The sequence below is a fragment of the Papio anubis genome, chromosome 16 (genome assembly GCF_008728515.1).
Source record: "Papio anubis isolate 15944 chromosome 16, Panubis1.0, whole genome shotgun sequence".
NCBI lineage: Eukaryota > Metazoa > Chordata > Mammalia > Primates > Cercopithecidae > Papio > Papio anubis.
Genome location: NC_044991.1, coordinates 29,360,735 through 29,385,983, shown reverse-complemented (window position 1 = coordinate 29,385,983; position 25,249 = coordinate 29,360,735). Strand labels below are relative to the sequence as shown.

At 48.8% G+C, this 25,249-nt stretch overlaps 1 protein-coding gene across 4 annotated transcripts in view; it reads left to right on the top strand.

Moving 5' to 3' along the window:
- PI4KA (phosphatidylinositol 4-kinase alpha) overlaps positions 1-25,249 on the top strand; it is a 145,014-nt gene that overhangs the window by 80,276 nt on the left and 39,489 nt on the right. For all 4 annotated transcript variants that reach the window (XR_004178955.1, XR_004178954.1, XM_031656473.1 and 1 more), the window contains exons 20-29: positions 7,734-7,842; positions 8,190-8,326; positions 8,476-8,609; positions 12,379-12,461; positions 17,450-17,520; positions 17,601-17,725; positions 18,960-19,041; positions 19,339-19,422; positions 20,716-20,805; positions 22,998-23,117. Coding sequence is in view for 2 of the 4 variants with exons in the window: in XM_031656473.1 (XP_031512333.1) it covers positions 7,734-7,842; positions 8,190-8,326; positions 8,476-8,609; positions 12,379-12,461; positions 17,450-17,520; positions 17,601-17,725; positions 18,960-19,041; positions 19,339-19,422; positions 20,716-20,805; positions 22,998-23,117 (1,035 nt within the window). In the remaining 2 variants the exon portion in view is untranslated. The remainder of the gene's footprint in view (positions 1-7,733; positions 7,843-8,189; positions 8,327-8,475; positions 8,610-12,378; positions 12,462-17,449; positions 17,521-17,600; positions 17,726-18,959; positions 19,042-19,338; positions 19,423-20,715; positions 20,806-22,997; positions 23,118-25,249) is intronic.

The following is a 25,249-nucleotide window of genomic DNA, read 5'->3' as shown; positions in this document are numbered from 1 at the left end:
GTGAAAAGTGGAGGAGAGAGGACAAAATTAGTGGCTTACGGAATAAGGAGATCGTGGCATGGACCTTTCTCCAGTCAAGGGTTGCTGTGTTTGTTGCCAGTAGGTGCAGCCCAGTACTCCTGTCTGTTGTGGGACAGATAGGACTATTACTGAGTAGTGCTTCCCAAACTCAGGGCCACTTAGGCATTCGTGGGGATCTCTGAGGCTGTGATACATTTTGTGATTCTGTTTTTGGGTTGTTTTTTTTTTATTTTTTGAGACAGTTTTGCGCTGCTGCCCACGCCAGAGTACAGTGGTGCGATCTCAGCTCACTGCAACCTCTGTCTCCCAAGTTCAAACGATTCTCCTGCCTCAGCCTCCCAAGTAGCTGAGATTACAGGCATGCACCACCACAACCAGCTAATTTTTTGTATTTGTAGTAAAGACGGGGTTTCACCATGTTGGCCAGGCTGGTCTTGAACTTCTGGACTGAAGTGATCTGCCCGCCTCAGCCTCCCAAAGTGCTGGGATTACAGGCATGAGCCACCACGCCCGGCCCTATGTGTTTTTTGAGACAGGGTCTCACTCTGTCACCCAGGCCGGAGTATAGTGGCATGATCTTAGCTCACTGCAGCCTCAACCTCTGAGCTCAAGCAATCCTCCTCACCTCAGCCCCGCAAGTAGCTGGGAATACAGGTGCATACCACCACGTGTGGCTAACTTTTTGACTTTTTTGTAGAGGCAGGGTCTCACTATGTTGCCCGGGCTAGTCTTGAACTCTTGGGCTCAAGTGATCCTCCCGCCTCGGCCTTGCAAAGTGCTGGGATTACAGGCATGAGCCACTGTGCCCAGCCTTATGATAATTTGTTTTTTAATTTGTGTTTTAAATTTTATGATCTAAAAAGTTTTAAGAATATTCTGGATTGTCTGGAAGATCACAGAGACTACTCCTCGAGAGCATGTTTGGGAGTGTCGGCACCCAGAGTCTATCTGAAAGGAGAATGTGACTCCTAGGAGAATCTGCGGGTGTGCAAGGGGCCCATGGGGGTGTCTGTGCATTGCTCTGTTTGAGAAATTCCAGAGTGTAAAGGTCCATTGTGTTTAGGACACAGACCAGTGGTTGTGTTTGAGTCTGGTTTTGCATTCTAGCTTTGGTCAGAGCTGTCTTCTCAGAGCCTTCATCTGTCACACACAATACTGAGTCTTCAGCGTGGCACCAGAGGCAGAGACTGCTGCCTGAGCCCACATGCCTCCTGGGGCCACCTCCCTCATTCTCTATCTTGTTCTCACACATGCCAAGCCTGGCTCCAGCACAGCCCTGGCACTTGCTATTCTTTCTGCCAAGGGCATCTTCCCTGCAGACCAGCAGGTGGCCGCTGCTGTCACTGTTCGCTCTTGGTTTCACTGAGGCATCACCAGCCACCCTGGCTGAAATTGCCCCTTGGCCTCCAGCTCTCAGTGTTCTGCTCTCTGAAATGAGGGTGACAGTTACACCTACTGCACGAGGTTGTTGTGAAAATTGAATGAGATAGTGAATGTGTGGAAAGCACGTAGAGTGGTGTCTGGCATTCAGGAAATGTTAGTCGTCATCGTTTCGTGGTGTTACATATTTATTCACAGAAATGGTCTGGGAAGGGACACAGCATTCGTTTTCATGCTATGTACTTCTTTGACCTTTTTCTATGTGTATGTATTACTTTTGTTATTTTTAAAACCAGTACCGGCCAGGTGTGGCTCACACCTGTAATCCCAGCACTTTGAGAGGCTAAGGTGGGTGGATCACTTGAGGTAGGAGTTTAAGACCGGCCTGACCAACATGGTGAAACCCCGTCCCTACTAAAAATACAAAAATTAGCCGGATGTGGTGGCACACACCTGTAGTCCCAGCTACTCAGGAGGCTGAGGCAGGAGAATCGCTTGAACCTGAGAGGCGAAGGTTACAGTGAGCCAAGTTCGTGCCACTGCACTCCAGCCTGGGTGACAGAGTGAGACTCTATCTAAATAAATAAATAAAGCCAGTATGTTTCCTGCCTATCTAGATTTCTGATTATGTAACCCACTATTGAAAAAATTTGATTTCAATCCCTCTTGACATTGACATTTTTCAGTCATTTTCCCATTTAGTGGTAACAGCTTGTGTATGGCTTTAGCCCCCACTGTAGAGTAGTACCTCCTGTCACACATACTCCATTGTTGTTTTGTAGTTTCAAGGCTTGTCTCATGGCTATTTTTTTCAACTTGAAAAATTTTTTTTTAGTTAGAAAAAAGTGGGGTCTCACTATGTTGGCCAAGTTGGTCTTGAACACCTGACCTCAAGCAGTCTTCCCACCTCGGCCTCCCAAACAGCTGGGAAGACAGGTGTGAACCACCTCATCCAGCCTTGTCCATCTTTTAACATGAAATTTTAAAAATATACAGAGGGGCCAGGCGCAGTGGCTCATGCCTGTCATCCCAGCACTTTGGGAGGCTGAGGCAGGAGGATCACTAAAGTTTGGAAAACTTTTTATTTTGAAATAACTTCAAACTTTCAAAAAAGTTGAAAAAAGAGTGCAGTAGAACAACTCCTATATACCCTTACCCAGATTTACCAGGTTTAAAATTTTGGAACCTTTGCCCTGTCGTGTGTGTGTGTGTGTGTGCGCGCGCGCGCGTGTGTGTTTGTACACGTGACCAGCTTGGGCAATATAGCAAAACCCATCTCTCTCTCTTTTTTTTTTTTGAGACAGAGTTTTTGCCCTGTTGCCCAGGCTGGAGTGCAGTGGCTCAATCTCAGCTTGCTGCAACCTCTGCCTCCTGGGTTCAAGTGATTCTCCTGCCTCAGCCTCCCAAGTAGCTGGGATTACAGGCGCCTGCCACCATGCCTGGCTAATTTTTGTATTTTTAGTAGAGACAGGGTTTTACCATGTTGCCCAGGCTGGTCTTGAACTCCTGACCTCAGATGATCTGCCTGCCTTGGCCTCCCAAAGTGCTAGGATTACAGGCATGAGCCACTAAGCCCAGCTAGCAAAACCCATCTCAAAAAAAAAAAAAAAAAAAAAAAAAAAAAAAATTAACTGGGCTATGATGCTACACACCTGTAGTCCCAACTGCTCAGGAGTCTGAGGCAGAAGGATCACTTGAGCATGTACAGTGAGCTATGATTGTATCCCTGTACTCCAGCCTGGTCGACAGAGTGAGACCCCATCTCTAAAAAAATACATATACGTACACAGAGAAATCGGAATAATTGAATACTAAATATCCATACACCCACAGCCTAGGTAGAATAGTTAATATTTTGCCATGTCCACTTAATTCTATGTGTTGGGGGCTATTTTCCTGGAGTGTTTGAAGGTGAGAAGACATCACTCACTTCTGCCCTGGGCACTAGCACCAGTGTTTTTCTTCTATGGAAGGGTCTCTGCCCTGTGCTGTGCTACCTCACTCCTGGGAAGATCACAGGCCTCACATATATCACATGTCTAGTCCAACTCAGATTACTCCATGACTTCAAACTTGTATTTTATGGCTTTTTTATTTTTATCTGGTCACGGTTTCATGCATTGCATTTGGCTGTTATATCTCTTTAGAATCCTTTATCTATTTCAGTCTTTCCACTTCTCCCCTGACCAACCTACCTACCTTCCTTCCTTCCTTCCTTCCTTCCTTCCTTCCTTCCTTCCTTCCTTCCTTCCTTCCTTCCTTTTCTTTCCTTCCTTCCTTCCTTCCTTCCTTGCTTCCTTGCTTCCTTGCTTCCTTCCTTCCTTCCTTCCTTCCTTCCTTTCTGTCTTTCTTTCTTTCTTTCTTTCTTTCGTCTTAGAGAGTCTCACTCTGTCGCCCAGACTGCAGTGCAGTGGCGCTGTCTTGGCTCACTGCAACCTCAGCCTCCTGGTTTCAAGCTGTTCTCCTGCTTCAGCCTCCCGAGTACCTGGGACCACAGGCGCGTGCCACCACACCCAGCTAAATTTTTGTATTTTTAGTAGAGATGGATTTTACCATGTTAGCCAGGCTGATCTCAGTCTCCTGACCTCGTGATCTGCCTGTCTCAGCTTCCCAAAGTGCTGGGATTACAGGTGTGAGCCACCACGCCTGGCCTGACCTTGATACTCTTTAGGAGCGAGCAGGTCTCCTTTCTGGAGACTAGAGCAGTCTCAGCCAAGACAGTGGCCAGCAGGCCCGGAGAAGTCAGAGAGCAGGGAGAACCTACAGGGCCATTTTCAAGCCGGAGTCCTCAGGAGGGAGCCAAGAAGTTCACAGGGTCAGGAGTAGGATCCCAAATCAAAGATAGAGTCCACTTTCTCTTTTCTGTATCAAAACCACTTTGAGCTTCCCAGCCACGTGGAGCTGCTGTTCTCATTGAGAGGGAAGCATTCTAGAAGCTTGACCCTTTCCATAACCACCAAAGTCTAGTTCTCTTTAGAAGGTACCAGAACCTCTTAGCCACATAGGCCTTGAATTCTGCAGCCTGGAAACCCCTTCATATCTCCATCTCCACCATCGCTTATCCAGGGAGGCTGATCACTTCAGAGCCAGTGAGTCCCACAGTTGCGTATTCTTACTCTCACCGTCCTTGGCCGCTAGCTGAACTGGAAGCCCTTTGTCAACTGTCCTTTTGTGGCCACATCGTGTGCGGCTCTAGATTTCCTGCCCTCTGTTGCGTCCGTCTACTGCTACCCTCCACACAGCCGTGGAGGAGCTGAGCTCCCCACCTCCTCAGCACCTATCCAGAGCCCACCCTGCACCCCCAGGTCTTGGCCCACTCTTCCCAAGGACACAGTGCCCTGGTGACTCTCAAGCAGAGGTGTGGAACCTTCTTCCATACAGGTTGCCAAGCCCTTGACCGGCACCTGCACCCTCCCTTTGATTGTAAAAGGAATAAGTTCATGAAAGAGCTCCGGGAAATAACAGACATTAAAGAAGAAGAGTGAAATCCTTAGCAACCCAGAAATAATCTTAATATGTGGCTACTTTTTCCCATCTTTGTTCTATGCATATATGTTTAGATTTTTTAAAATCTATATCATATTATTTATACATTTTGCTTTTTTTTCACTTGACATATTATGATTTCTACATGTGTCACCAAATAGTCTTCGAAAATATGATTCTTGGCTGAGCACAGTGGCTCCTGCCTGTAATCCCAATGCTTGGGGAGGCCAATGCGGGAGGATCTCTTGAACCTAGGAGTTTAATACCAGCCTGGGCAACGTCGTGAGAGCCTTTCTCTACAAAAAAATGTAAAAAATCAGTAAAGTGTCTGTTTGCATGAAAAAAGAAATAATAATAATTAAGCCGGGCATTGGCCGCTACCCCATCTGGGAATTGAGTAAGTAGCACCTCTACCTGGCTGCTGCACTGTCTGGGAAGTGAGGAGCACCTTTGCCCAGCTGCTGTGCAACCCTCCAAGTGTGAATTGGCAGCCTTGTGTGTGATCTTTCTCCCCTCCCCAAGTTTGCATTTTCAACATTAAAGTTTACTTTTAAATTAAAAGTTTAGAATTGGAAAAATAATAATAATAATAATAATTAGGCCGGGCACGGTGGCTCACACCTGTAATCCCAGGACTTCAGGAGGTCGAGGTGCGCAGATCACTTGAGGTCAGGAGTTTGAGACCAGCCTGGCCAACATGGTGAAACCCTGTCTCTACTAAAAATACAAAAATTAGCTGAGCATAGTGGTGCACACCCATAGTCCCAGCTACTCGGGAGGCTGAGGCAGGAGAATTGCTTTAACCTGGGAGGCAAAGGTTGCAGTGAGCCAAGATTGTGCCTCAGCATTGCAGCCTGGGTGACAGAGCAAGACTCCATCTCAAAAAGTATAAATAAAATAATAATTAGTTGGACATGGTGGCACACACCTGTCCTCCCTGCTACTGGGAAGGCTGAGGTGGGAGGATCACTTGAGCCTGGGAGATCGAGGTCAATGCTGCAGTGATTGTGATTGTGCCACTGCACTCCAGCCTGGGTAACAGAGTGAGACCCTGTCTCAAAAATAATTAATTATACTTTTTTTTTCCTGAGATGGAGTCTCGCTCTGTCGCCCAGGCTGGAGTGCAGTGGCGCCATCTTGGCTCACTGCAAACTCCACCTCCCGGGTTCACGCCATTCTCCTGCCTCAGCCTCTGGGTAGCTGGGACTATAGGCACCCGCCACCACGCCTGGCTAATTTTTTTGTATTTTTGTAGTAGAGACGAGGTTTCACCATGTTAGCCAGGATGGTCTCAATCTCCTGACTTCATGATCCGCCCACTTCAGCCTCCCAAAGTGCTGGGATTACAGGCATGAGCCACCGCGCCTGGCCAATTTATTATACTGTTAATATACTGTTACTTATTTAAATGCCCCTTTCAGGTGGACATTTAGTGTGTTTCTATTTATTTTGCTGTTACAACATTTTTGTTCCTAAATCAGCTTTTTAAAATTTTTTGGATAGATTTCTCAGGGATGGGATGTTGGGTGAAATATGTGTGGCCATATTGAGAATTTCTGATGCATATTACCGAATTGTTTTCAAAGCAGTGTTGTGGCAGTTTACAGTCCTGCCTGCTGTGTGTGATGTGTCATAGCCCATCCCATTGTGCCCTCCTTGCCTCAAGAGATGATGTCTTCATCTCTCCCACCTCTCTGTCCCTGGCTCAGTGCCTGACCCATACTGGGTGCTTATAAGTGTTTGGGGGTAGCAAAGCCCCCGCTTACCACAGACTCAACATCACTGATGGGAGCTCAACGTCCACTGGGGGGTCTGTAAGGATCAGCCCGTCCAGCTGGGCATCATGCACAAGTTAAACCTTTTGGTGTTTTTGAGACGGAGTTTCGCCCTTGTTGCCCAGGCTGGAGTGCAATGGCACGATCTCGGCTCACTGCAACCTCTGCCTCCTGGGTTCAAGCAATTCTCCTGCCTCAGCCTCCCGAGTAGCTGGGATTACAGGTGCCTGCCACCACGCCCAGCTAATTTTTTGTATTTTTAGTAGAGATGGGGTTTCACCATGTTGGCCAGGCTGGTCTTGAACTCCTGACCTCAGGTGATCTGCCCACCTCAGCCTCCCAAAGTGCTGGGATTGCAGGCATGAGCCACCACGCCTGGCCAAGTTTAACCATTTATACTACTGATGAGTCTCTCCCTGCTTCCCACCAGCATCTGGAGCAGAAACAGGGACAACAGCCCCTCACCTGCACCTGAGCAACTCTGCTTTACCTGTTACACACATGGGGATTCTGCCCGAGATTACTGTTTGGAAAATTTGTGCTACCTGGCCCATGAGAGTTCTTGTGCTCTCCTCCCTGCCTCCCCAGCAGCATCCCTTCCTCCCAGCTCTGGCTCGCATCCGTTGTTTGCCTTTCCTATGCATTTGTTGCCCTCCACAGTGCCAGGCTTAGGACCTAATGCTCCTGTGACTGAACAGGCTGCCTTCTCTTCTCTCCTGGCTAAGCTTTCTTCGAATGTTAGCTCTGAGACCCATGACACCTTCTCTGGGAACTCCGCCCCACTGTAACTGTTGCTCACCTGCCTCCAAACTAGACAGGAAGTCCTTCAAGTGCAGGAACAGGGCTTTTTCCTCCCTGGCACAGCACCTGGTGCACACTAGGGACTCAGTACCTGAATGGATGGACAATGCTTATTGGCAAAATTATCACTGCTCAGTGTGCCTTTTCCTACCCAGTCTGAGTCTCTGAGAATGCTCTTGGAGAATGAATCTGTGGTTACTTTTACACCTACAGGGCTTAGGGTTTCCTGAGCAAATAACCTCCTTTCTCCCTCTCTTCTTGGCATATCAGCTCACCCGACGACTGCCGCCCATCAAAGAAGCTAAGCCTCGGTTACAGAAGCTCTTCCGGGACTTCTGGCTATATTCCGTTCTGATGGGATTCGCTGTGGAGGGCTCAGGTAGGGGGATGATCTCTCTCCCGGGGAAGATGGAGTGCAGAATGAAGATAAAGGTGAGGTCGGAGCCCATGTAATTATGAATATGAGCATGTTTAAATGAGTCCACATGCAGCTGCTTCTTCCTGCAAGTATTAGCAAGTGTTACTGTCCCCAGATGTAGTTTAGGGTGCTGAGAATGCCGCACACCTTAGGAAAAGTCCGTCCAAGTTAGGTAATAGACTCATTTGTGTGCCTAGTTTTTGGGATAATTGTCTCAAAGGACCCATGACTATAGAAATTGTCAGTCGACGTCACTGCTGTGCTTTCTGACCAAGGTGATTTCCTCATTTGTGTTCACTTTATTGCAGGACTCTGGCCGGAAGAGTGGTACGAAGGGGTCTGTGAAATAGCCACCAAGTCCCCCCTGCTCACCTTTCCCAGCAAGGAGCCACTGCGGTCCGTCCTCCAGTATAACTCAGCCATGAAGAACGACACGGTCACCCCTGTAAGGATTCACATCTCACTTTTACCATGCTCTCTGGGCCAATTAGGGCAGATCCTTTCATTGCCATTATTAACACATGTTGCCAGCCACTGGGACCTGTTTGTCCTGGGAGGTGCCCCCTGAGCCCTTGGATGTTTCTCTCCCTCCAGGCTGAGCTGAGTGAGCTCCGCAGCACCATCATCAACCTGCTGGACCCCCCTCCCGAAGTGTCCGCACTCATCAACAAGCTGGACTTCGCCATGTCCACCTACCTCCTCTCTGTGTACCGGCTGGAGTACATGAGGTAGACGTGCCTTCACCACCATGCACATCCACATTTGAGCAGGGTTTCATTTTTGTGCCCTCGTAAGCGTGAGACTTTTTTCAACTCCTCCCAAGACATGCAAACTTTCTGAAAAAACAAGCAAAAACACCTTCTACTTTTCTCGTATGCCCCTCATTCATGACCACCAAGTACCACATCTGGTAACACCTCCCAGTATCTAAGCTCCGCCTTACCCCCTCTCTAATAGGAAACAGACTTCTGGGCAGTCGCAGTCAGTGTTGTGAACTCAGCCCACGGGCTGAGCGAGGCCCTTCTGAGGACCCAGCCTCACTGAGTGCGTGTCTAGGGCACTCACTGAGCTGCCCAGGACCACGGTTGAGTACAAACAGCAAATGCAACATGAGGTGGGGCTGGCTCCAAAACAATCCTGCATGTGGCCCGATGCTCAGGACACACCTGTGGCCACAGCAGTCCTAACAGCAGTAGTAACTCTTTGGAGCTACAGCTGTTATCATGTTGACCTCAGAAGTAAACGTGGATTGAGTGCCTGTGCTGTACCAGGTACTGTGCTGCATTACCCACGTTTACCACTCCCGACATGCCTGTGAGGTAGGCGGTGTTATACAGACCCACTGTGCTGAGGCCTCAGGTACCCTGGGATAGCAACTGAGTACATTGTCTACAAAATGATGATTCCTGTCATCAAGAAAAGGTCAAATTACACTCAGCTTAAGTCATGGGAGAGTGCAGATAAGTCGTAGAATAATTCCTTTCACAAATGATTTGAAAAAGAAAGTGTCCTAAAAGAAAGGCTATTTGGAAAACACTATTTTAGCCTTTCTTTGTTACCACCAACCCTCTGGTAAAATAGTCCTTGAAAGCTCAATACATAAAAGGAAGGCAGAGTGCTTTGGTTGCATCGGAATGCACCCCCACCCTCCTGCTCAGTCTCCTCCGCCCTGCCCTCAGCAGCCCAGGGCTCCACACAGAGCCAGATATGGAAACCCATTCTCCCCAAGTCCCACAGAGCCAAGGGAGTTTTGACTTTGTTCTTTTTTCATTATAAATGTCTTTTATTTTGGCCGGACATGGTGGCTCACACCTGTAACCCCAGCACTTTGGGGAGGCCAAGGCGAGTGGATCACCTGAGGTCAGTTTCAAGATCAGCCTGGCCAACATGGTAAAACCCTGTCTCTACTAAAGATACAAAAATTAGCCAGACCTGGTGGCAAACGCCTGTAATCCCAGCCACTCACTTGCCTCACTTGCCTCAAGTGAGGCAAGAGAATCACTTGAACCCGGGAGGCAGAGGTTGCAGTGAGCCAGGATCATGCCACTGCGCTCAAGCCTGGGCAACAGAGCGAAACTCCATCTCAAAAGAAAAAAGTGTCCTTTATTTTCAGTTATAAAAGTGATATAAGAACATTGCACATGCAGCCAGGCGCGGTGGCTCACGCCTGTAATCCCAGCACTTTGGGAGGCGGAGGCGGGTGGATCACAAGGTCAGGAGATCAAGACCATCCTGGCTAACACGGTGAAACCCCGTCTCTACTAAAAATACAAAAAATTAGCCAGACGTGGTGGCAGGTGCCTGTAATCCCAGCTACTCGGGAGGCTGAGGCACGAGAATGGCATGAACCCGGGAGGTGAGGTAGAGCTTACAGTGAGCCAAGATCGCACCACAGCCCTCCAGCCTGGGCGACAGACCGACTCCATCTCAAAAATAAAGAACATTACACAAAAATGGCTAAGTGCGGCCGGTCGCAGTGACTCACACCTGTAATCTCAGCACTTTGGGAGGCCAAGGCAGGCAGATCATGAGGTCAGGAGTTCGAGACCGGTCTGACCAACATGGTGAAACCCCGTCTCTACTAAAAATATAAAAATTAGCTGGGCGTGGTGGCACATGCCTGTAATCTCAGCTACTCAGGAGGCTGAAGCAGGAGAATTGCTTAACCCAGGAGGCAGAGGTTGCAGTGAGCTGAGATGGCGCCACTGCACTGCAACCTGGGCGACAGAGTGAGACTCTATCTCAAAAAAACAAATGGCTAGGCAGTGGCTCATGCCTATAATCCCAGCACTTTGGGAGGTGGGAGGATCACTTGAGCCTGGAAGTTTTGAACTTGTGCAACAGAGCAAGAACTTGTCTCTACCCCCCCGCCAAAAAAAAAAAAAACAACCTAGCCAGTTGTGGTGGAACATGCCTGTAGTCCCAGCTACTTAGGAGGCTGAGGCAAGAGGGTTGCTTAAGCCTAGGATGTTGAGGCTGCAGTGAGCTATGATCAAACCACTGCACTCCGGCCTAGGCAAAAGACACTGTCTCAGAAAAACAGAACATTTATGCAAAATCTTGCAAAATAAGTAGAGAGAGAAAAAAACCACTGACCTCACCATCATCCCCTATAGCCTGTTAGTATAGCTGCTTGTAGTCTTTTTACTGAACAATATATTTTCAAAGAAAAAACAGCCAAAACAAAACAAGCCAGACCCAAACAGAGCAAAAACAATGGCTTTCATCCCAGCATGCATGGCTAGAAGAGGTATCTCCAGACCCTCTCAACCTCATGTGGTTTGAAGGCAAAGCTACCTCTGCCTTTCCCACAAGTATGCCCCTGAGTAGTTTTCTCAGGTTCTCAGGACAGGCTCTTAACTGGCAGAGGAAGACTCTAAGAGGCAGCCCATAGCAGCTCCTGTGAGCCCACCTTCCACCTCGGGCTGCCTACCAGGCCCTTGAGGGCACTCTATTAGCATAGAGAGGCAACCTCAAAGCCTTTATTCAGGAACCTGGCCCAGGTTCCCAGCCACTGGGTATTGAGAGAACTTTAAAACCATGAAGTGGAGAATTTGGGAAATCAAATTAAAGGTGTGTGCACGTGCACACTCGAATGTGTGTGCTGAAAGCCACCTGGCCTGGCCTCCTGAGGCTTAACTCTTGACAGGCTGGCGCAGAGGCCAAAAGACGTGGCCTGCCAAGCCGCTGCTGCCTTAGTGGAGCCCCTGGAACTCTGAACAGCCCTTCACAGCACCCATGGGACAAGTGTATGCGCTTTTTCCTTTTTCTCCTTTTCCCCCTGAGGTTAAAGATATTTTTTACCATAAAAATGTACAGGGTGCATAAAACAAAAAAGAAAAGAGGAAACACTGGCATAGTACAGAAGATGCTAAAGATGAAAAAAGACAGATGTCACCTTTGTAGATGTGAATACCTCGTTTCTACTATCCTACTGTTAATGGCCTCTTAATTTCCCTCTAGAAATTTTCTGTGCATAGGCAAGCATGCGTAGCCTACACATACACATGCACAGACAGGCCTTTAGGAAACCTGTCAGTGGGATCATGCTGGACATGTGTTCCCTGCAGCTTGCTTTTTTCTGTTAATATATGTCTCGGACATTTTTTTGTAACAGCACATGTAGAGAGCTGCCTCTCGTATGGTGGCTACATGATGTGTCATCGAATGGGTGTACTTTGGCTTATCTGCCCAGTCTTCTGTTGATGGACATTCAGAGTCTTTCCATTTTGGGTAATGCCATCAGTGCTATTAGGAGAATCCTTATACATGTAACCCTTAAGATATATCCTAATGGTGGGGCTGCTGGAGTGAAAAATATGGGAATGTGTAATAGATGGTGCACGTCACCCTCCAGAAAGTCCACGTCAATGTACGCCCTTATGAATGGCAGAAGGCAAATGTTCTTCACAGCCTTACCACTTATGGGCGGTGTCAAATCTGTGATAGGGAGGGCCTGGATTTTTCAAAATTTATCTAAAGCTGTTTTCTTCTTAGGGTACTGCGTTCAACAGATCCTGATCGCTTCCAGGTAATGTTCTGCTACTTTGAGGATAAAGCTATTCAGAAAGACAAATCTGGTAAGCTCATTATTGTGGTGCTTTCATGATGAATTGAGCTTTAATAGGATAAAAAGGAGTACTACTTCCTCTTTTCTGTCTACATGTAGAAAATGTTTTATGAAGTTACATACTGCATTAGAAAGATCAGTATAAAACATATAACCTTCAAATGTACACCTTAATGGTTCTGCCACTGGTTCAAGGGCCCCAAAAAGAAGGATGGTCATTGTAGCCCACTGTCTATGCTCAGGTGTGCTCCAGCACTCATCTAGAGGGACCAGGGCTTCTCGGATGGTCACTGATGGACCTGCAGCATCTTGCTGTTGCCAGAGAGCAGTCATGGTTTTGTAATGTCAGGAGCAGGGAACACAGTAGCTCGTGCCTGTAGTCCCAAGTTACTCGGGAGGCTGAGTGGGAGGATCGCTTGAGCCCAGGAGTTCAAGGTTAGAGTGAGCTATGATCATGCCACTGCATTCCAGATGCAACTTGTCGTCAGACCCTGAGTGCACAGAGGGCCTCAGCTGTTAACAGCCCTAGCCCAGAAAACCAACTCCTAGGAAGACAGAGAAATGGTGGAAACTGTAGGAAGGCATAAAAATGTTACAATTACCAAAACCCCATGAAGACAAAGCTAAGATAAGAATAAAAAGGAGAGATGGAAACTGGGAAGAGTACAAGGAGACTGGATTGATGGAAGTGTCCTCTAGATTGTTTGGGTAGTGGTCGCATGAGTGTATACAGTTGTTAAGTCATGGAATTGAACACATAAGAGCTGTGGATTTTATTATATGCAAATTATACCTCAAATTTTTAAAATTACAAAAGGCTAATAAGTAGTTTTATAAAAATGTATTTAGACAATAAAAAGATATTAAAATAGAGACAACAAAGGAAAAAGTTAAATACTGCATAGAAGCACTTTTTGGCCAGTTTTAGTGTAAGGGCACTAAGAAGTCTGATTTATAAGGTGTTTAAAATCAAAAATTTAAAAGATGCTGAAATATTAGACCTGAGTTTTAATTAAATGCTTAGAATAATTTGATTATTTTTGTAATTATGGTGAAATCATGTTTAAGTGTGCAAGAGAATTGAGGAGAATCCACAAATTTTGATTAACTGTATGAATAAATTCTTTGAGGCATGCTTATTGATAAATTCTTGAGATTGACAAATTTAATATTAATGAAAGTGCAACTAGCAGTGTGTAGTCCTTTCTGCACCGGAAGCCGTTGATAGGTTGGTGAATCTATCAATTTGTTCTTGCCTATGGAGAAATTATTTCTGATAACTACTTGTACCATTTTTTCTTTTGTTGAAAAATCAGGCTGGGCACAGTGGCTCACGGCTGTAATCCCAGCCCTTTGGGAGGCCGAGATGGGTGGATCACCTGCGGTCAGGAGTTCGAGACCAGCCTGGCCAACATGATGAAACCCCATCTCTACTAAAAATAAAAAAATTGGCCGGGCGTGGTGGCTCACACCTGTAATCCCAGCACTTCGGGAGGCGGAGGCGGGTGGATCATAAGGTCAGGAGATCCAGACCGTCCTGGCTAACATGGTGAAACCCCCTCTCTACTAAAAATACAAAAAATTAGCCGGGCGTAGTGGCGGGCACCCTGTAGTCCCAGCTACTCAGGAGGCTGAGGTAGGAGAATGGCGTGAACCTGGGAGGCAGAGCTTGCAGTGAGCCAAGAACGTACCACTGCACTCCAGCCTGGGTGACAAAGCGAGACTCTGTCTCAGAAAAAAAAAAAAGAAAGCAGTCTCTCACTACCCTTGAGCATCTGTCCAGGTCACACTGACAACTTTTCAGATTGCTGAGGTCCCGCTTACCTTCATAAAAAATATCTATGAAAGGCCTCTTTATGTCTCAGGCTCCATGCTGGGCATGAGGTGCAAAGCTGATAGCACCTGCCTTGTCTCTCTGCCTGGTGGCAGAGGGCAGACCTGGCATGTAGTCATGCAAATTAAAAACACTGGATAGAGAAAACAGCATGATGGAGTGTGAATTGGCATTTTATTACAGTTCTTCATCTGCACTGTGATGATCACTGTGTTCTGTTGCTTTTTCTTTTCTTTCTTTTTTTTGAGACAGTGTCTTGCTCCGTCTCCCAGCCTAGAGTGCAGTGGCACAATCTCAGCTCACTGCAACCTCCACCTCCCAGGCTTAAGTGATTCTTGTGCCCTAGCCTCCCAAGTAGCTGGAATTACAGGTGTGCACCACCACACCCAGCTAATTTTTGTGTTTTTACTAGAGACGGGGTTTCACCATGTTGGCCAGGCTGGTCTCGAACTGCTGGCCTCAAGTGATCCACCCACCTCAGCCTCCCAAAGTGCTGGGATTACAGGCGTGAGCCACTGTGCCTGGCCCTGTTGCCTTTTACAGCCTACTTGGCACCCCTGTAACAGTGAGCATATCCGGTGCTCAGATCTTGGTTTCTAATTAGTATTCTCCAATAAAAGGAACCAGGGCTCCATGGAGAAATGGTTGATTCTAGGGAGCCTGTACAGGATGAGCCTGGGGCACCCTGTTGCACCAGAAAGTAAGGATACACCAATAAAGAAGAAAAGAGAAGACATGGGGCCTGTCCAAATGACACAGGAGCCAGCCTGAAAGAACTCCCAGTGGCCAAAGCTGGAATGATTTGAACAGAATAAATAGTATTGGATTATAACCCAACAAATAAAAATCCACGGTTCTGTAATGATTAGACTATCGAATAAATTAAAAATGGGGAAAAAGGCTGAACCTTCCTTACAGAATTCCAACTACTATTAATAAAAATAGAAGGGGCTGGGCACAGTGGCTCATGCCTGTAATCCTAGCATTTTGGGAAGCCAAGGCAGGAGGAGCGCTTGAACCCAGGAGTTCAAGACCAGCCTAGGCAACAAAGTGATACCCTGTCCCTAAAAAATAAATTTTTGTTTTGTTTTGTTTTGAGATGGAGTCTCGCTCTGTCACCCAGGCTAGAGTGCAGTGGCACAATCTCGGCTCACTGCAACCTCTGCCTCTCAGGGTCAGGCCCTTCTCCTGCCTCAGCCTCCCAAGTAGCTGGGATTACAGTGGTGCGCTACCATGCCTGGCTAATTTTTGTATTTTTAGTAGAGACGGGGTTTCACCATGTTGACCAGGCTGGTCTCGAACTCCTGACCTCGTGATTCACCCACCTTGGCCTCTCAAAGTGCTGGGATAACGGGCGTAAGCCACCGTGCTTGGCCAACACTTTTTAAAAAGTAGAAAGAACGAGGAAAATAGAAAATTCTTGTGACAACCATAGTAACTACTGCAGGCAGAATTCATTCATGGATGCCAAAGTGAATGGGCAAAATCTTAAAGAGAAACATGATCTCTGCATAACTTCAAAGTATCTTCCCCAAAATATCAATCACTATGGTGGCTGTAATTCTCATCCACAAATTTCTTTCAGGTGGTAGCCCTTAATTCCTTCGCTCTGAGTGTGGGCTGTCCTTAGTGACTTTCTTCTAAAGAATGGAGAAAGGGGGGCCAGGCGCGGTGGCTCAAGCCTGTAATCCCAGCACTTTGGGAGGCTGAGACGGGCGGATCACGAGGTCAGGAGATTGAGACCATCCTGGCTAACCCGGTGAAACCCCGTCTCTATTAAGAAATACAAAAAACTAGCCAGGCGAGGTGGCGGGCGCCTGTAGTCCCAGCTACTCGGGAGGCTGAGGCCGGAGAATGGCGTGAACCCGGGAGGCGGAGCTTGCCGTGAGCTGAGATCGCGCCACTGCACTCCAGCCTGGGCGACAGAGCGAGACTCTGTCTCAAAAAAAAAAAAAAAAAGAATGGAGAAAGGGGACCGGGCATGGTGGCTCATACCTGTAATCTTAGCACCTTGGGAGGCTGAGGCAGAAGGATTGCTTGACCCAGGAGTTCGAGACCAGCCTGGGCTACATAGTGAGACCCCCAGTCTCTACAAAAATTTAAAAATTAGCTGGGCATGGTGTTGTAGATCTATAATCCCAGCCGCCAGGGAGGCTGAGGTGGGAGGATCCCTTGAGCGTGGGAGTTCAGGGTTGTAGCTGAGCTATGATCTCACCATTGCACTCCAGCCTGAGCAACAAAGTGAGACCCTGTCTCAAAAAAAATAGAAAAAGGGAAAAATGGTAACTCAGACCAAGTGGTCAAGGTTAGCTTCACCAGTAATAAGAGATACTGTTACCACATACCCCTTACGTGATGCAGAAAGAGCATATCCGGGCCAGGCACGGTGGCTCATGCCTGTAATCCCAGCACTTTGAAAGGCCAAGGCGGGCGGATCATGAGGTCAGTAGATCGAGACCATCTTGGCCAACATGGTGAAACTCTGTCTCTACTGAAAATACAAAAAATTAGCCAGGCATGGTGACAGGTGCCTGTAGTCCCAGCTGCTCGGGAGACTAAGGCAGGAGAATGGCATGAACCCAGGAGGTGGAGCTTGCAGTGAGCCAAAATCGTGCCACCGCACTCCAGCCTGGGCAACACAGTGAGACTCGATCTCAGAACAAAAGAGCACATCCACTCTATGGAGTTCTCCCCCAAATCCTGTAACCCTGGTCTAATCGTGGGCAAGCATCAGACAAACCTAAATTAGGGAACATTCAACAAAATAACTGTTCTTCAAAAGTGTCAAAGTCACAAAAGACATTGACAGACTGAGGAGTCACCACATATTGGAGGGGAGTAGGAGACACAGAGATTAAATGCCATCTGGTGTCCTGGGTTGGATGCTGAAACAGAAGAGGGGCACGTGTGGGAGACATGGAAAATCCAGACGAAGTCTGAAGTTTAGGTAATAGGATTATATCAATATCTGACTCAGTTTTGACACATCAGCCTGGTTACTGCAGATGTTAAAATCCAGGGAAGCTGGGTGAAGGGTATATGGGAGCTCTGTGCTGTCTTCGCCACTCTGTAAGTCTGAAATCATTTCAAAAGAAAATGATTGAAAGTTGCTAGTATTCTCTCTCTGTTGCTGCACCTTATCTGTGGAAACCTTCTTGTTTCAGGGATGATGCAGTGTGTGATTGCAGTCGCAGACAAAGTATTCGATGCCTTCCTGAACATGATGGCAGATAAAGTAAGCCTCTCCTGCATGAATGCGTCTGTCTGCTGGAGGCACCTGGGGCACTGCTGTACCTGTTTCTTTTGCATCTCTAGGCCAAGACCAAGGAGAACGAGGAGGAGCTGGAGCGGCACGCTCAGTTCCTGTTGGTGAACTTTAACCACATTCACAAGAGGATAAGGAGGGTGGCAGACAAGTATCTGTCTGGTCTGGTGGATAAGTAAGCTCATTTTCCTGCTAATGTTTTGTGTGTATGTTTATATACTTCTGTGATTTCAAATGCCGGGAAAAATCATCCTTGTATTATTAGCCTAGGAAAAAATGGAGTCAGAATGAAAACTCTTAAGGCGATGCAGCCTCCCTCCAATGTCAGTGAGTTTGCTGCAGTGTCTGAATTTTGGTCCAGAAACTTCTGTTCATTCTGAGCTGTTAATGTTACTTACAGCACGTTTGCTGGGTGCCACATCACTGTGTCTCTCAATCCCACCCACCCTGACTCCTCAGTCTGTCAATGTCTTTTGTGACTTTGACACTTTTGAAGAACAGTTATTTTGTTGAATGTACCCTGGCAAGACCTGGTGCACCATCTTCTAGCCCAGGGCCCAGCCTGAGGTCCCCTGGTAGAATCAGTATCTTTGGGCTTCTCAGGAACAAAAGCCCACACAGCCCCTTCTCTGCTATACACTCTTTGTGCTGGGAGCCAAAACAGACCCTCTTGGGACATGTCCCCACACTGATGAGAACTCTCAGAGGTGGGCTGGGCCAGCTTCTCCAAGGTGAGAAGGCCAGAGGCAGCAAAACACCCACACGGAGGCTGCCTGCGGCTCCCCAGAGGTGTCCAGCGGTTCTGGAGCCTGTTGCAGATGCTGTGTGCCTGGTCCAGGCAGCGGCACCATGAAGGGTAGTCAGGAGCCAGCCAAGGGTCATGAAAATGAGTCCAGCACACACGTGGTGTGTGTCTGAGCTGGGCCTCCTGAGCAGTGGGCCACTGGTGGGTCACAGCTGTGCAGAGACACCTCTCCTTCAGCCCTGGGGCCATCAGAGCCCATGGCCTGTCTTACCCCAGGGTGTCAGGTAGATACTGCTGTTTTCTCCATTATGTGAGAAATAATGGAGAACCCTGGTCAGAAACTAAGAGGATTGCTTTGGGAAGTGAGGGGTGTCCTGGCCAGTGCATAACCAAGGCAGTTGGTGTCAGGTTTATAGCAGGTCACTTGGGACATGTCTGGCCTTAAGAAGTGGGTCTGACAGGGGCCTGGGGAGCCTTTCTGACCAGGCACTGCTCACCTTGCTGCAGTGAGCCTGAGGAGGGAAGGCATCCTGCTGCAAAGGCCTCCCGACCTCCCCCTTCAGCTGGCCTGCAGCAGGTATGGGCTGGCAGCTGAGGGGGTTCCTAGAAGCAGACCTTCCTTGGAGGGTTGGCTCTTGGTCCTGAGAGCCGGCTCTTGGTGCAGGTTTCCCCACTTGCTCTGGAGCGGGACTGTGCTGAAGACCATGCTGGACATCCTGCAGACCCTGTCACTGTCCCTGAGCGCTGTGAGTGTCCCCAGGAGACCTAGGGCCCAAACACTACCAGCACTACCACCACCCCGCCAGTCCTGTCCGTGCTGTGTTGTGGCTTGCTTCTCTGACAATAAGCCTGAACCTAATTAATGCTACAGGTGTCGAGTTGGGGGTGAGGGGGCCCAAATTCACCTGGTGTTTTGCAGTAAGTTGCATCAAGTATGGAGGCCTGTCACAGACAGACAGTTGGTGGGAAGGGGTGGCCCATGTGCTTGCTAGTGGCAACTTGGGGAAGGCAGTTTGCAAGACGGAGTCTCGCTGTACTTGCAGGATATTCACAAGGACCAGCCTTACTATGACATCCCCGACGCCCCCTATCGGATCACGGTTCCTGACACATACGAAGCCCGTGAGGTAGGCCTGACACGATCCCCTGCATTAAGGGCCATCTTTACCACAGTTCCCTGAATATGTCCACAAGGTGGTCATCCTGCATGAGCTCACCCAGTCCCCAGCAATTTGAGGTGTGGGTGGTACTGGCCACATCCCCCAGTGAGGAGACCAAGCCAGTGAGGAGACCAGGCCCCATTGTGTGCAAGGGGAGCTGGCTGCCCCCAGGTTGCTCTGTCTTCCAAGTCCAGCTCTCCCACCTCAGCCATGTTGACTCAGCTGTGTCCTCAGTTTAGCTGCCAAAGAGGTCTTCAGCTACCAGCCAGTTTATAGCCTCAAGTCTGCATCGCACAAGCATGATTTTCAGGTGGACTTCACTTCTCTGAGGTGCACTGACATTTTATTATTGTGGTAATAGGGGAACATGCCTTTGACTTGTGCTATCCCATGGGGAAACTGGCAGAATAAATCACTCCAAAAGAGGAGGATATACTGGGTCTCTCCTCTCCCCAGCTCGGTCTGAGAGCCCTCACTGTGGCAAGACTGAAACTCAGCTCACAGCTCCTTCAGCCTGGGCTGAGTCATATCCTACCTCTGGACCTCCCTTCCAGACCAGCTGTCAATGGCGAGTTTCCCACAGAGTGGTGTGGCACCGAAGAGAATTTTGCCACCCAGAGCCTGCCCTTCCGTCCAGTCCCAGACCCAGGACACAAGTTGCACAGTGGCTCTGTGACATGTTACTCATGTAGATTCTGCCACAAACCTTGTGCCGGAATTACAGACCACAGTGTGTGTGGGCTTCCTGGCCCCAGGCGCCCTGAGATTCAAACTTAGTGACTGTGCTAGTCTCTTGGGTTGCTATAGCAAAAGACAATGGACTGGGCAGCTTTAAAGGACAGACATTTATTGTCTTACAGTTCTGAGGGCCGAAGTGTAAAATCAAAGTGTCCGCAGAACTGGTTTCTGCGGAGACCTCTCCTTAGCTTGTGAATGGCAGCCTTCTCCCTATGTCCTTACGTGTTCTTCCCTCTGTGCACACCCTCCTCGCTGCTCCAGTATTTCTGTGGGTCCAGATTTCCCCTCCACACATGTAAGGAAGGATACTGTCCAGATTGGATCAGGACCTACCCTGTTGGCCTTTTAATTGAATCACCTCTTTAAAGCCCTATCTCTAAATGAGTTCTGCTCTGAGGTACTGGTACCAGTTAAGGCGCAGCATAGGGTTTTGGGGAGACACAGTTCAGCCCATGACAGTCACTACAGCAGCTCAGATGAAACGACTTTGGGTTGTTGAGAAGCAACTTCACCCTCTTCCAGAGCATTGTGAAGGACTTCGCTGCACGCTGTGGGATGATCCTGCAGGAGGCCATGAAGTGGGCACCTACCGTCACCAAGTCCCACCTGCAGGTACTTTCTTGAAACCATCAAACTGCAGTCTCCATAAGCTCCTTCAAGCTCCCCAAAAAGCTTTACAGAGACATGGATAACTCAAAATCCAAATAGCACTAGTGTGAATGGAGACCGAAAACATCAGTCTAGGGCCTGAGAATAATAGATGCCTCAGAGGCTGCTCTGTGTTAGGAGCGCCTGTGGGATGAGTGCTGGCCAGGGCACAAGGAGGGCATCTGACGGCTCATACCAGGTGAGGTGGCAGGACTGTGGCAGGACTTGGGAGCTGCTCACAAGAGAGCACGGGCTGGTGTGGTGGATGTGGGAGGCTGCCAGATGGCAGCATCTCTAAGGGCCAAGTGCATTGTTGGCACCTATGCCCAAAGGCGGGGGCCTGACCAAAGCTGGTGGAGCAGAGGCAGAGTTGGGGACTTGTGTCCCAGTAAAGCTCCACATAAGCTGCACATGGAGGTGCATGGGAGTCTCAGACAAAAACACTGGCTTGGAAACTCAGATGACCACGAGGTAAACCATGTAATGCCACAGGGTGTGAGAGGAAATAATTGCCTTAAAAGGAATCAAAGATGAGAAAAATACCTCTAGAAGGAATCTGTGTTAACAGAGAGTGGTTGTGCTGAGAGGAGCTGCTCGTGAGGTTGACCTTGGCAGCACTTTAAAGATGAAACAAGTTCAAAAGTGTTTCTGGTTGTGGAATCCAGGAAGGATAGAGCAGCCAGCTCCAAGAGCCCTGGGAGCTGTGTGGAAGCACAGTGGCAAGAAATGATTTCCCTTTGTTCATTTACAGCAAAAGGGCCTCAGGTTGCAAGGCTGTCTGTCGTCTGAAAAGGGGAGGCCCCCTCTGATGCCTAGAAAGTTTAAGCGGACAAAAAAAGCAGCTGATAGAGCTTTTTACTGTCTCAGGCATGTCTGGCCTAAGAAGGAAATGGAAAATGAAAAGGCTTGAAGCGGTCTTGATTTTTCCACCAGGTGTCCCCTTGGCGTGCCCCTGGCCTGCCCTTTCACATCCCCTGCAGCGCGCTTATTCCCCACCCTCCATGCCCAGCCTCAGCCTTCCCCAAATCTGCCTTCTCCTCCACCCACCAGAGTAGTCTGCTTTTAATAGGATAGCTGGTCAGTGTGCTTCCCTTTTAAACTTGATCATTAGTCACTCTTCATCACCATGGTGTCCAAGGATGGCTTTCTGAGGCTCCAGGAGTCCCCCAAAACCATTGAGACAATTCTGCATGTACATGCTCCTGTACATTCTTCTTAAGGGAATTAATTGGTTCACGCCTGTAAACACCTTTGCATGGTCCTGGAGGCCTTTCCCGCCTGGCCTGCATCTGGCCCAGGCTTGCCCCCACCCTTGAGACCCTTGTCCTTGGTACTCCTGCAGTGCTGAGCCCCCTGTGGTCCCCAGAGCAGGAGGCCTCCCTCACACCTCTGGGCTCTGCCAGGTATCCCATTGCCCAACACCCTTCTCCCACTGGGTGGCCAGGTGGACACAGGTGTTGTTCTTCGTTCCTGCTGTCCAGCTCACCCAGGCCGGGCTGCCAGGATACTGCAGTAGGAGAACCGAGGCTCCACACCACGCTACCTGTCTGTGGACCACGAGTCCAAGGCTTTGTGGCTTATTTGCCTTATTTACCACAGCAGATGCTCAGCAAGGATATGCTGAAAGAATAAATGGCCCTCCCCCGTTGACGGTGCAACACCGCAGTGACTGCATGACTGCCGCTTGGGGAATTGGCCTCGTCCTCAGTCAGATGAGCAGTAGCTGATCAGAGAGGGGCTTTGACTTACTGACAGTCCCACAGCTAGCTAGGGAGGGGCAGACCCAGGACAGAAACCCAGTGTTTGGTCCATTAGCCCACACCTTAATTTATAAAGTTTTATTTTCCCCTTTAAATGAAATAGCAACGCCAGGCACAGTGGCTCATGCTGGTAATCCTGACATTTTGGGATGCTGAGGCGGGAGGATCGCTTGAGCCCAGGAATTCAAGACCAACCTACAAAAAATTACAAAATTAGCCAAGCTTGTTGGTGTGTCCCAGCTACTTGGGAAGCTGAGGTGGGAGGATAGCTTGAGCCTAAGAGGTCAAGGCTGCCATGAGCCATAATCATGCCACCACACTCCAGCCTGGGTGACAGAGCGAGAAGACCCTGCCTCTAAAAAATAACTGAAACCCCGTGTGTTTTTCCTATTTCAGGAATATCTGAACAAACATCAGAACTGGGTGTCAGGACTGTCCCAGCACACGGGACTGGCCATGGCCACTGAGAGCATCCTTCACTTTGCTGGCTACAACAAGCAGAACACAACTCTCGGGGTATGTGCGAGCCTTCTGGAGAGCAGTGACCCTTAGACCATAGGAGCCACAGTGCAGGGGAAGGCCTAGAGCTGTCACTTTTCATGACATGCACCGAGTACATGCAGGGTGCTGTGGATGTCTGTTGACAATGGTAGTCGTGCAAGCCTCACCCTAGCCCAAAGAAGAGGTGGCCATTGAAATGAGTGTTTCCTTATCATGCTTTTTTTTTTTAATATATGGATTTATGAGGATCAGCGCTTGATATGACAATGATCAGTTTTTTATTTGAATGTCCCCATGCGAGAGGATGGAAACAGAGCTCTGCTGGACACAGGCAGTGCGATGCCACAGTTACGCTTATCTGGAGCATGTACTGGACTCCTGAACAGTTCTGTTTTCTGCAGGTGCTGAACTGCACATGAATGCCTTCAGCTTCTTGTTCTGCTAGAGATTAATCTAGAGGACAGAGGGTTCACACAGCAATACTTTCTGAGTTAAATTAGAGCTTAGAGTTAAATAGGATTAAAGCAGGCAGTTCCACCTGGCCATGTGACTGGGGCTGGTCACAGAGATTCTGTTGGTTAATCTGAATCTAGAGCCTGGCCATGTGTTCTTCCCAGCTCTCTCCGAATGGAGTGTGGGATGGGATATGTGGAGGTGCAGAGGCTGAGCACCCAGGAGGAAGGGTGACAGGCCTCCCCTGGGATACCAGCAGGAGAGAGGGGCCTGAGTGCCCTCTGGCCTTTCTGGAGCCTGAAGCTGTGCCGGAGAAGGCTGGTGTCTTCTCGCCTCATTTTGCTATCAGGACACTTCCCTCGAGGTCACTGCACTATCTCTAAAGACACCAGCCTAGCAAACATGGTCGAGCTGGGTCCAGCCTGCGCCTGCAGGGTCACCCGCCCCAGGCCTCCTACTCTGATGGGGCACCAGGTATCAGTGCGCTGACCTGAGTGTCTCTGCCACTGGGTGGCCACAGAGACCAGAGGTGGAACTCATTGACTGTAAGTGTTTATGACAGTCATAAGCCTTTTCCTTTTTGGGGGTGGTAGGAGCAAAACTTTATTACATAAAATAGAATATGTGTTCCCATTTGTAAGCCTCTTCTAGACTCTAACCAGCTGATTTGTGAAAAATCTGTTTTGCCTAAAGGATTTTGTTCTTTTTCCCCAGAAAATTCGATATGTTAGATTTTCTCTAACTTATTTTTTTTAATATTTAAACGTTAATTCTGGGGCCGGGCACGGTTGGCTCACGCCTGTAATCCCAAGGCAGGCGGATCACGAGGTCAGGAGATTGAGACCAGCCTGGCCAACACGGTGAAACCCCATCTCTACTAAAAATATAAAAAATTATCTGGGCGTGGTGGCGGGCATCTGTAGTCCCAGCTGGGCAGGAGAATGGTGTGAATTTATTTTATTTTATTTTATTTTTGTTTTCCAAGACAGAGTCTCGCTCTGTCGCCCAGGCTGGAGTGCAGGTGGCACCATCTCGGCTCACTGCAACCTCCACCTCCCTGGTTCAAGGGATTCTCCTGCCTTAGCCTCCCGAGTAGCTGGGACTACAGGTGTGCGCCACCATGTCCAGCTAATTTTTGTGTTTTTAGTAGAGATGGGGTCTCACCATGTTGACCAGGCTGGTCTTGAACTTCTGACCTCAAGTGATCCGCCTGCCTCGGCCTCCCAAAGTGCTGGGATTACAGGCGTGAACCACTGTGCCTGGGCCCCTACTGGCTATTTTGAAATGTACAAACGATGAATGTTAACTGGAATCACCCTACTGCTCTGTCAGGTTTTCCCTTTCTGTTGCTAAACAGGAAAGGGTTGTGCTCAAAATCCTAAGGTACCCTGCCCCTGGAAAGCACAGGGAGAGGGCAGCTTCCACCACCCCTGACTGACATCGCCCCTCACACAGCATTCGGAGGGGAAGAGTGATCTCTGGAGGGCAGTTTCAGAAGTATGATTTCAGGCTGGTAGGACCAAAGAACCGAGTCAACACTCCTCTGCAGGGCAGGGCACTCCTGCAGCAGCTCTTGGCAATCACCTGCTGTTCTCTTGCCTGGTTCATTGGGCAGTGAGGAGCGATGGTGGAAGGGAGGGAGCTGGCCTGCACTGCCCACCAGGTGCTGTTTGCCATGCCAGGATGTTGTGTGT